At 41.0% G+C, this 12,474-nt stretch overlaps 1 protein-coding gene across 1 annotated transcript in view; it reads right to left on the bottom strand.

Moving 5' to 3' along the window:
- Positions 1 to 12,474, bottom strand: part of MCOLN3 (mucolipin TRP cation channel 3) — a 486,326-nt gene that overhangs the window by 56,823 nt on the left and 417,029 nt on the right. The window contains exons 10-11 of the mRNA XM_078659269.1: positions 1,188 to 1,289; positions 822 to 944 (exon numbers count right to left, since the gene is read on the bottom strand). Coding sequence (XP_078515395.1) covers positions 822 to 944; positions 1,188 to 1,289 — 225 coding nt within the window. The remainder of the gene's footprint in view (positions 1 to 821; positions 945 to 1,187; positions 1,290 to 12,474) is intronic.

The raw sequence follows: 12,474 nt of genomic DNA, 5'->3' as shown, positions 1-12,474 counted from the left end.
GGTTTTAGTGGTTAGAGTACAATGGGTTACAATGTCAATAGTTAAGTGGTTTCGGGAAGAAGAAGAAGATAAAATGTAGTCAGGTGAATGCTATGAAACTATCAATTTCCCTCTTGGCCAGAATGAGCATTTTGCCAACTGATGCTGATCCACTTTCAGATAACTGACACTTGGTAAAACATGTGAGAAATGAGTCAATGAATGAGATTAATGAGAAAGATCCGTTCAGCAAAGGCCAAGAGAAAATAGGTACAACAGAACGCGAATAAACTCTCTCCTGGAAGACATGTGAAGGAAGGACCGAGAACAGACTTGGGACACTAAAAATGGGAGTGATTTGAGAAGAATCCTTTGAATTTGTTTTCAAACATAGAACATCTGAGTGAGTCAAGAAGTACATAACATTTGACAGGGGATCACAAAATTTCAAATACAATTGAAACATTTAATAGAATTCTGAATTAATTTATTTAAAGAGAATAAATACATCAACCTGACCGTCATAACCGTTTCTTACCCTAATAGGATTTACACTGATATCTTTAAAGCAAAGTTTCATAATTTAATACTACGGAAGCTAGAAGAAGTCCCAGTATGTGAAAATAATTAATTGAATTATAAAGCAGATACTAAAAAGACTTTTGAAGTAGACCACAAGGATCTTGAATATTTATAATTGCGACATACAAAACAAAAGCTTTGCAAAATAAGTTTGCCTAACTGTGCATTTGTGTTAAAAAATTGATTGATACAGCAATGAGAATTTAATGTGAAAGAAGGTGTGTTATAAATCTGTTTTTCTAAGTAGTATATTGCAATACCTTAATATGGTAAGGCCCGAGTACAATCCATCCACAAAAGCAATATCCTAGGTAGATCATGGCGGCACAGCAACAGAATCGAATAACATTGGGTAATGCTGCCCGTAGCGTCAAAATCAGAAGCTGCAGAAGAGTATGGTAAACATTAAGCACTTGTCTAATATTGCGTTATAAACAAGGATACATTAAATAACAATAGCATTGTGGCACTGCTAATTTATCATTTTGTATTAGTTTTTAAAAAAAATGCTAAATTTATTAAGAACAAACCAAATAAGGCATGAAGAGTAATGAAAACAAGGCAACATTAAAAACACATCTCTTACTTCTAAGACAGTATACTTATTTCTTTAATTACATACTTACATTATACTTTTTGAAAAAGCTAAGGTATCTAATGACACCAAGCCACACAAACATCGTAGAGGTTCCCAAAAGTATACTGCAAATGGCGTAACTTGAAAAGCTCTGTAAGAAAAAATAGTTTGCATCAGACTATTGCATATTGGCGTTTTGGTTCAGCCCTTTACTAAATACGTGTATAATATCCATACATACATTACTAGAGAAACAAACATAATCAGAATGGCTAAAAGCAGCAGCAAAAAAAAAAAAAAATAGTCAGGACTTTAGAGGCCTTCAAAAAATTAAGGTGACTAAGGATAGCAAGAAGAAAAGTGGGAACTTATTCCAGATCTACGTACCAATAATCCTGAAAACATACTCCCACAACACACAATTTACACATGGGGGAAATAGATGGAGATGAAAGATCTCCCATGAGTGTGATTTACAAAATGTTTGAACAATCAAGTGGGATCCGTGCTGAATGACGTCTGCAGATAGCAAAGAGCACACATGTAAGATTCTCTGTCCAATTGGCAATTATGTCAGGCTTTCACATGCATGGGAGACATGGTTGCATTTCCACAGGTGCATAATGATTCGAAATGCAAAGCTTTTTGTTTCTATGTAACTTTGCCATGAAATAAATGCTAGTGCACATGATAGGCTGCTGCAGTCATCTAATCAGCAGAGTATAGAGTAAGACACTATGTTCACATGTTGATCTTGAGCCCTCATTCAAAATTAGAGGATTTGGAACCAAGGCCAGACCACTGCTTCAAAATGTGCATGAAAGGACAGTTGCTAATGTAAAGTGAGGGATTTCATTTCAACAGTTGGGGGTTTGTCCATACTATCATCCCACTTGGCCCTCGCTCTGTCATTTTACAAGTATTTGGAAGAATGTGTGACACAAAGATTGCTAGGTCACCAGCAAATGCTCCCTCAAATGGAGGACGGAAATGGGGATTGGTTTGCCAAGGCAGATGACTAGCTGTGTGTCATTTAAATAGGAAATAGTGGACAAACAAAAAACTGCATGGACTTTTTGGGGGGATCTTACTTGTGTGGGAAAAGCACCAGGAATAGGGGTGAGCCCAGTGGTACCCCACCAAGATTGGCCCCTTCTGAGTTGTATAGAGTGTAGCGAGTAACACTGCAAACAATTACCAAGAAATAATGCAAATCACATTGACACTGGGTCTCTAACCCGACTTCCTCCAGGTCACTGGGTCAGAATAATATGATCCACAGTAGCAAATTCAGTGTATAGATCCAAATGATATCCTCAGAGTTGTCACTCTAATTTAGAATTACCATGAGATTAGTCTCCACCATAACCAAGACAGTCTGCTGAGGTGGAATCCGAGTTGCCATGGATCTAACACTTCAGCTCCTTCCAAAATTTCTGTGAAAACATTTTTCAAAAGTTTGCACATGGGCAGAGAATGGCATTTTGGGATCAAAGCTATTAGGATCATCTACATCCGAAATTAAGTTTTCCAAAGGAGGGAGACTACTTCTGACTTCACTCAGCCAGGTCCAGTATGTTATGTAAAGATAATGTACATGATTTACATACAAATTCAAATGTGATACAACTGTAATTTTTGCAGATTTATGCATTTCACGTGATTCATAAAAGCACAGGAAGTATTTTCAGAAATTGCAGAGTCATGCTCCTATTTCCTCTGTTTGTACTCCTGCAGATTTCCAGGTGTCCTGTGATGGACATTTAGGACTAAGACAATGTTTGCATTTGCACATCTTTACCCCATTTTGTTTTTTTCTCCACATGGAAAACATTTTCAGTGTGGAGATATCTCTTCCCTTGCACTGGCTAGTAATAAGGTGGATACTTGTGGATCTTTCCCAACATAATTGCACACATCAAGGCTTATCAATTAAGATTATTTTCAGATCGAATTGCTGCCAGGATTTCATAAAGACATTTCTAGCAGGCTTAAGTCCATTTACTTGTGAGGAGATCTCCACCGCAAGTTCAAAGTTCTCCACACCCATACATCCCTTTCAGGAGGTGGGAAGTGGACATTCAAATGCATGGTTAGCATTGAACATTTGTGAACACCCATAAACATGGCTCTTTGTCATCATTCATCATCTCATCTCATTCCCTTTTTGACTTAGGGAAGGGTTGCCCCTTTTTCAATGTGGGAAAAGGAATGTATCACACTCAGATTTGGTGAGGGTGTCGGGGAAGAGGTTTCTCCACCAGAAAAATATTTTACTCACAAAGAAAACAAAAGTGTGCATTTGCACAGGGGATTCTATTTCCCCTGTACAGAGTTCCCTGCTTTGAAACACTCCGCATAACGGGAGTATGAGCTCCCTGAAAAAGTCACATGACCATCCCAGGAAGATGGGTGGAAAATGCATCTGGTAGAGCTTTCCATGAGTATTGATGGGAATGTTTATGAATTGACAAGGGTGTAAATTTGCATGTGTAGGTTTACTACTTTCTTTGTGAAGTGAACCTATATGTTTACTCTTGCTGGTAGAAGTGCAATTAGGGTAAGAATATTCAAGTTCATGTACCTGTTTTGAAATATTGTGGCAATCACAAAGGTCAGCTTCTGGATTTTGCAACTTTCCATGTGGCTCTCCCTACTCTTGCCTTGCATTTCAATTTATCCAACCTCAACTAAGCCCCTAATGCCGAAAATCATACCACCTTTTAGTTGTTCTGCATGTTTAAATTCTAGCTGTTACTTTAATTTACTATTAATTCTACCAGAATTTCCCAAGCAACAGAATGGTAATCTAAGAAAAGTACAGATGAATTGGCAGAAATGTAGAAGAAACAAGTTCCTGGGTGGATTTATACTGTTTTATTGCCATCCCAAACTTGCAGTTCATCCTCCCTTTTTACAGGTTGGAGAACTACAGGGTTTTTACTGGAGAAGCCAAAGCTGGCTCTGCAGCTGGAAACCCTTGATCTAGAGGCACGTCCCTCACCAAGCTGGTAGTCCAAGATTCAGCGTACCGCACCCTATTTAAAGCTGGATGAACATCGCTTGATTTTGCTGACTGGGGCCCCATGCGAAACACTGAGGTCTGAGGTAAGGTAATCAAATTATGACCCCTAGCACACAAGGAGAAACATCCCTTCTTATGGTTGTACAACTTTACAAAGCATACCTTTACAAAGCATGCCTTTACCATGCATATGCTTTACCACGCATGCCTGTACCAGGCAGGAACGTATAAATAAGGTACGTTAAATCTCTCTCTCTCTCTCTCTCTCTCTCTCTCTCTCTCTCTCTCTCTCTCTCTCTCTCTCTCTCTCTCTCTCTCTATCTCTCTCTCTCTCTCTCTCTCTCTTTGGCCCTACCCACCCCTAAACTCTTTTGAAGTTGTGGAGCTGAATGTAAGCCAGGAGTCCACCCTCAAGTGGTACGAGCACCCGTCTGCGAGTGCAGTGGGTTTTTGGTGGCCAGAGCAGTTCAACTCCGAAGAGATAAATCTCAATGTCGGATTAACTGGATTTTTTCACCTTTGGACCGTCGTGCAACCCTCAGACCTCAAAACCTAAGGTCTCAAAATCCAATTGGAGGAGGTGCCGACGGCAACAGCAGCGACAAAGAGATAGGAAGACAAAACGGAAACACCAAGAAAGTATGGAAACGCAAGTAACTAACTGTAAATCTGAAATAGGGATGTTGATTATAAATCTCACTGATCTAACACTATCCAAAGCAGAAGAACAGATCTTATTGTTGGGACTTTCATTCTGTCCAAAGAATACACTCAATTATCCTCAGGTGAGAATTTGCACCTTCAAGTACATAAGGAAATTCAAACTTCTAAAAGTGCATACACTGACTAAACAAGTGATTGAAAATGCCAGGGGGACGGGCCAACCAAGAACAACAATGGGTGCACAACTACTGCGGATCTCTCTGTTTTAAGTACTCTGAGACAATTAGAAATGGAGAATGAAGATCCTAATGCCAAACTAATGATTCAGGACATCATTCAAGAACAGTATATAGAAATTGCCGAAGCAGCATCCATACTATTCAGGCCATGATCAAGAGTGACACCAACCACTGCAAATGATAACATTGATATGTTTCATAAATTAATCACTGAAGGTCTGAAAAGGCTCAATAGGGGTATCATAAAGGAAGCAGAAGACGTACAGCCAGTGAATGAAAATATCATGATTTGGTGGGGAAACACAAGAAAAACAAGCATGTGATAAAACGGAACTCCGACAAAGGGAAAAATGTTGTCCTGAGGCTGATGAGTAGGTACTTACAGGAAACTCACACACAACAAAATCAGAGGGACTTTTATAAAAAGTGCAAGTAAGAAACAATGATCACAACTCAAGCTGAATACATACTAGAACTAGATCAACGGATGAAGAAGGGCTTACTATCGAATGATGAAATTAGATATCTTAGGAATGACACTCCTAGGGCCCCAGTTCTTTACTTGATTCCAAAGGTGCATAAGAATGCCAGTTGCCCCCTACGGATGACCAATTATATCAGCAAATGGAAGCATGATGGAAAACACATCAAAGTACATTGACTTCTTTTTAAAATCGTACGTAGCAAATTTACCAACGTACTTAAGGGACAGCAGTGACTTCTTGAAAATTATTTACGACATACCCATGGAACAAGACTATGTGTTAATAGCATTGATCATAACGACCCTCTACACTAGCATTGCCGACAATGACGGTTTGAGAGCCAGGCAATATTTCCTAAGCGAAAGACCATTAAGCCTATGGAAACACACCCAAATGTTGATGTCCATGGCAAAGAGGTGCCTGGAAGATAACTTCTTTCTGTTTGAGGGTGATCTATATCAGCAAAAGTGCAGGGCTGCGATGGGCACCTGTTTCGCCCCCAGTTATGCATGCTTGCATGTAGCCAGGTGTGAGGAATAGGAGCTCCGCAGAGAACACGCACAAGCTTGGGAAAACCACATAGTAATACGGGCAAGATTTATATATGATGTATTTGTGATTTGAAGGGGTACCACTAACTACGCAGAGCAGTTTGTGAACCGTGTGAACAATAATGGTTTGAATTTGAAATGTACCGTCAGTAAAAGCAGTGTAACATTTCTAGATGTAGAGGTGTTCGTTGAGTCAGGAAAGCTAGTGAAAAAACTTCACAGGAAGGAGATAGCAATGAATACAACCCTACATACATCCAGCTTTCACCCGACCCATATGCAACACAGCAATCAATATGGTGAAATGCTGCGAACAAATAGAAATTGCAGCACCCTAACTGAAGCTAGTCAAGTGTCAGAATGAGATGAGCCCGAATTTTTTTTAGAGGGATTACAGCGGAACAGAGGTGGAGGAATGTAGTGGAGAAGTGTGGCTCACTGGTTAGAGGAGGCAGACCTGGAAGCAGAGGTCAGCCCGGGACCAGGGTTCAATTCCCGGCTCGGCGGGGTATTGAGTCCTAAAATGTCCATGGACTCGACAATTCTCGCTCCGGTGCCTACTCGATTCACGGGTTCACACTCTGCGACTCTGGGCAATAGCTTGCTTAATCTCCACAACGGCCCCTCGAGGCGGAATGCCTGGCTTTCACCTTGCGGATACCCTGCTGGAGTTATCTCACAGGGGAATACCAGGACGGGTTCCCTAAGCAAGCGCTTAGAAACCGCTCGGTGATTTGCGCTATATAAATTCCTGTACATTTACATTTACATTTACAGGAAGCATGGCATGCAGCAAATAGGAGAAAATGTGAGGTGATCCTATTCATCCAAGAAGGATTCTAGGGAGGAAAAGATTCAACCCCAGATGAGATTTCTATAGTGATGTGCTACTATAGAGGCTGTTTTTTCAAACCACATTATTACCGTTTACTGAAAGAATGGTGTTTGCAGAGTGCTTACTTTCTCATTAAAGCTTTTTACACCCATACTTGACTGTTTCACACTAGAGAGTCTACTCTAACTTAATCGAATCATAGATGCAGTTCACTCAGGGAAAATATAGTTTTAATAAGCTCTTCAACACTCAGGTTTCACCCTGTAGAGAACTGTTTTGTAGAGAGTGCATGTTGCCATTAAACGGAAATATTCATGCTGTATAGAATTGCATGAGATAGACTCAGTTTTTGATCAAATTGCACCTGATTTATTCTTCACCCTGTTAAAATGTGTTATGTTCAGAGTTGTCACTAGAGAGAGTTGTCTTTGTAAAACAAATCATGAGGAAGCAAGATGGCGGTCAGCTGAGGCAACTGCAGCAGCTCGCAACACTAGGATCAGCACGCCCCGATAGTAGTTGTATGGAGTGGGGGTAAAGCAATGCTGACATCAAAATAGACACTCCTCGATACCTTGCAAGGAGCTCTGGCAGAGTGGGGTAACAATCACTAGTCTTTGGGCTCAACAATTGCGGGTCAATGTGAGCACTCGGCTGCATGTTACAAGCTGAGCAACGTGCATGAAAACACGTTACCCCTCGCCACCTACTCACAGCGTAATATGAAGCCAAAGCCTTCCCAGAGTAGGATGCAGCTGAAGTCCAGTGGCCTGGGGACAGAAGGTATCTACTAGCAGTACAATGAGACTGAGCTGGGAACAGCACAGCGCCTGGGACGGTGAGATCCGGCAGTAACCCGGAACGTGATTGCACCAGAGGTGAAAGGGAAAGGCAGAGCCACGCGCCAGCAATGTCTGCCCGGCCACACTGTTGCAGATATGCTGCGAGTCTCAGGATAGCAGAAGTCAGCATGCATTCAACCAGACGGAGACCCTAACGCGGGGCTTCTGGTAAGGACCACAGAAAGCACTAAAAACTTTGAGGGACCAGTGGTGTGGGAGCAAGCAACTACAGGAAACAATGGGAACATTGCGAATATGTTGATTACCGGTACAGACACTAGCACTCTTATATCTGGCACTAGACAGCAGACTGTGCATAAAGAGAACAAAGTGGAAATTATGGCTGACGCAACACAGATAGAGGCAGACCAAGATATCACCCATGACAACAGCAATGGGACGACTGTTATGATCAATGATCCCCCACAAGCTCAAACACTAGCTATAGAACTGGCACAGTTACAGGTTACAACGGCAGCAGTAGTTACTAACTTTCTCTTCAACATCCCACCACTACCCTAGATGATTTAGGGCTATCTGACAGTAATGAGATCCGGGCTGTGAAAAAAAGGGAAGGGAAGTGGGAATGACTCAGAAGCAACAGATTGCTTTTATTCCTTGTCGGATGGTTCTGCCTCAGTGGATAATTCTAGCTCTTGGATAGGCTCTAGCGATAGTTATACCAGTGATGTGGACTCCGCTGCTACTCTGTGCAAAGCACGTAGTAGATCAAGTCATGCCGGGAGAAATCCAAATATGAGGAAAGAAGACCTGAACTGGGAATACTCTTCTTCGTCTTTATTGTCGGGGTACAGCGGGGAACCCAGGTACCACCTTTCAAGATCCTCAAGATTCTCAGGGCAGCTCGGTTTCAACACTAGATGTCATACTACAAGCAATCATGTCGCATCGGGAAGAGACAAGGCTATACAATAAACGCTCACAATTGGCTCTCCGCAAAATGTAGGGAACAGTTCGGAAAGTGGCAAATGTTTGCGAAAATATCAGTGATCGATTACCTGAGCTGGAGACTAGAGTCTTGGACGAGGCGTCCAGGTGCAAACAGTGGCCCAAGAGGCTAGACTGACAGATATCCAATGGAAGCTAGAGGATCAAGAATATCGCCAACGGCGCAACAACCTACACTTCTTAGATATTCCGGCGGGGCGAGAGGGCTCTGATGCATTTCCCGACCTGCAAGGATGGAACTGGCAGGTAGAAGTTCAACGCACCCATCAAATTCCTTTCAATTTGAAAGCTTCAGCTGGGCCAGACACGAAACCAAGAGCCATTCTGTTTTATTTGGAACCTTTTTATTGCGACAGAGCATTTGGGAAAAGGCCAAGCCAGAAGCCAAACGGAAAGGCAAGGACGTTGTCTTCTTTGCAAGGCCAGACTTTTGTCACACAACAGTTGAAAGGCGATGGAGACTGCGACAACTGATTGCCCCATTTCAAGCGAAGGGTGCACAGGCTTATTTGATTAACCCTGCCAAGCTAAATATAGTAGTGGGGGGACACACTTATTACTATAACTCAGAGATCAAACTACAGGAAGCACTGGCAGAATTAAAGGGATAAGAGGTATAAGAGGACAAGGTTTTTCTTTCTTGATGGTCGATTAAAAATGTATAAACTGTTAATATAATCTGAGGGGGAATGACTAGTAATTTTTATTAATGGGGGCTAATATGTTGGTTAGGGATCTGTTAATAAACAAAAGGGAAGCAAGAACCTAAAGTTTGCTCCAGAGTTCTGAAAATGGTAGAAAGCGATATACTTCTATTTTCCCCTCTAATATTTTGATTTGGTATTCGTTTCGCTACACTGCAATTTATGACTTTGTAGCTCTACATATAGTCTTAAAAGAATAGTTTTTATTTTGTATCCTTTTTCTAGGATAACATAAGGGGTGTCACTGATCATGGTGTTGCATTGCGGCATCACACGTAAAGATCTTCGGTCTGGAAGCTTTCATGGTGGAGGGTGAGCCAGGGGGGCAGGGAGCACCGGGGTAGAGGAAGGGAAAAGAAGGGGCAGGCCAGGGTGGAGGGACAGGGAAGTCGGGGGGAGGGAGTGGGGGGGGAAAGAAAAAAGGAAACCAGGTATATATCGCTATGAAGGAAAGGACGTGATCAAAAAACGTGTTAAGCAATGGTCAGTAATGAGGAAAACTACAGGACATTATGGATAGTTTGAAGATATGTTCAGTTAATGTGGGTGGCCTAAATGATAAAAAGAAAAGAGATAAGGTTTTTGAAATACTTAAAACTATTAAGGCAGAGGTACTATCTTTGCAAGAGACACATATACCTTGCAGCAATAAAAACACTCTTCAGATTAGGGGCTAAATTTGGCAATATGCTCCTCCCAAACTACTATGATTAGAGGAGTAACCATATATATTAAACAATGTATAGGTATGGCTATGCGGACACTAGCGGATAAATGGGGGCGATTGGCAATTGTGGGGTTACCGACGTTGGAATTTGACTATGGGTAAGGGTATTAGTGACACCGTGAATTTTTATATTCGCAGGTCGCAACTATGACGTCTATGAAGAATCACGAATTCTGTACATAAGGAGGGATCACTGTACGATATAAATTTATCCATAAAAATAAGTTTTTTCTCAGGTCAGTTTGGACGTATATTGTACAACTATTCCTTTAGCTTCAATACAACTTTTTTATAAAAAAATACTTATGTTTGTCCCAGGTTGGTGTGTTCCCTTCTACAGGAATTACGAGAGTGACACATTGTTTACCATCGCATCTAGTGAGAAGAGACCCACTTTTTAAGAGGATAATACACAAAAATTGTTTCGTGACAAAAACATAGCAATATAGAAGGTGGGTTTTGTTGGAATCTAAGAAGCTACTATGCACTTTAGATTAGTACAGTTACCTGACAGTTTACGTTTTTATGCCCTAGGAGGAAGACATTCTTGTTGCAAACCTGTATTGCTGAAAAACCCAGTACTAATGACTGAATCTTAAGAAAAATATCGGTCATAGAGTTTGTAAATAACAAGTAAGCAGTGTTAATGGTTAGTTTATAACTAGGACTTTAGTAGATCACATTGGCTGGGTAGTTTGAATATCTTTTTTCTGCCCTTATAGACCTTTAACTTTTACTTCTTTTTTTCACGACTTGTTTCTAAATCAACTTGGTGAAGGCTTTCTTTTTAAAACGTTACTTTCAAAATCCCTGGCACTATGAAATGTATTAGTTTTTCACCATCTAAAATCTGGTTTGGAGACTCTACATAACGGTGTCACCACTGGCTGGCTCATTTGTAAATATGTACTTTGCTGGTTTAAAATTTGTGTTTCAAGATATATGCACAACAATATTTATGTTTTGATTTCAGATCCCCTGGCTTTGGTTATGTAAGGAATGTTTGTGTCTACATAGGTCCTGAGGAAGGTGGTAGACAAACCACCGAAACGCGCGTCAACCTTGCGTGGAAGCTATCTTTAAAAACTGGTGGCTTTACATTAGGCAAAAATCTTTCTTTGTTTTTGCCATATGACATGAATGTAAATGTAAATGTAAATGTAAATGTACAGGAATTTATATAGCGCAAATCACCGAGCGGTTTCTAAGCGCTTGCTTAGGGAACCCGTCCTGGTATTCCCCTGTGAGATAACCCCAGCAGGGAATCCGCAAGGTGAAAGCCAGGCATCCCACCACGAGGGGCCGTTGTGGAGACTAAGCAAGCTATTGCCCAGAGTCGCAGAGTGTGAACCCGTGAATCAAGTAGGCACCGGAGCGAGAATTGTCAAGTCCATGGACATTTTAAGACTCAAGACACCGCCGAGCCGGGAATTGAACCCTGGTCCCGGGCTGACCTCTGCTTCCAGGTCTGCCTCCTCTAACCAGTGAGCCACACTTCTCCACTGGAGATACTTAGATACTGCATTTGTATGGAGTGTGTGGATGGTAATAAGTTAGAATGAGTGATAGGGTATGAATGTATTTGTATTTATATTGTTGTGATTTTTATAGCCAAGGGGGCGACTTATTATATAACCTTTTTTGTATTTGTTGGAATATGTATTTCGCACATAAGTATATACAAAAAGATAAGAAGATGTTATAAGAAATGAAAATGAATAACAAATAATGATGAATTTACAAGTAATGAAAATGATTAACTAAGAATGATGAAATAAAATACTAAAGAAATGCTACTCATTAGTTTTGAGGTTATTGTTGTGCATGAATAAAATGAAATAAGCAAACTATGTTGGTAATTCAAAGCATATAGGTCATGAGGGAATCTCTTCAATAACTGTTATTCCTTTCTCCCCTCTCTTCCCTGACCTCAAAGTAACGTTAGAGGGGTCCCCTCCTTTATGTAGTTACCGACGGGGGGGGACACTGGTGAACATATATGGATCTAACCAAGATGACACCACCATTTGAGAAGAACTTGAAGTTGATCTTGCCTCTTGGCCAGAGTCACTTTTAATTTGCGGTGATTTTATCATACACTTAGAGGTTATAAAAGCCCAAACTCATGCCCAGGAATATGCAGGGAGAAAACCTAAAGTATATCAGGCTATTAATGCAGTTATGGCAACCTATGGACTGGTGGATATTTAGGTGGAAAAAACAACAAATGATCCTGGATACACTTATTACTCTCACCCACATAGGAAATTTGTAGGTTTGGACTATTTTTTAGCCT

Source organism: Lissotriton helveticus, chromosome 1_1, assembly GCF_964261635.1.
Source record: "Lissotriton helveticus chromosome 1_1, aLisHel1.1, whole genome shotgun sequence".
NCBI lineage: Eukaryota > Metazoa > Chordata > Amphibia > Caudata > Salamandridae > Lissotriton > Lissotriton helveticus.
Note: the sequence above shows the minus strand (reverse complement) of the source record. Positions and strands in the feature narration are given on the sequence as shown.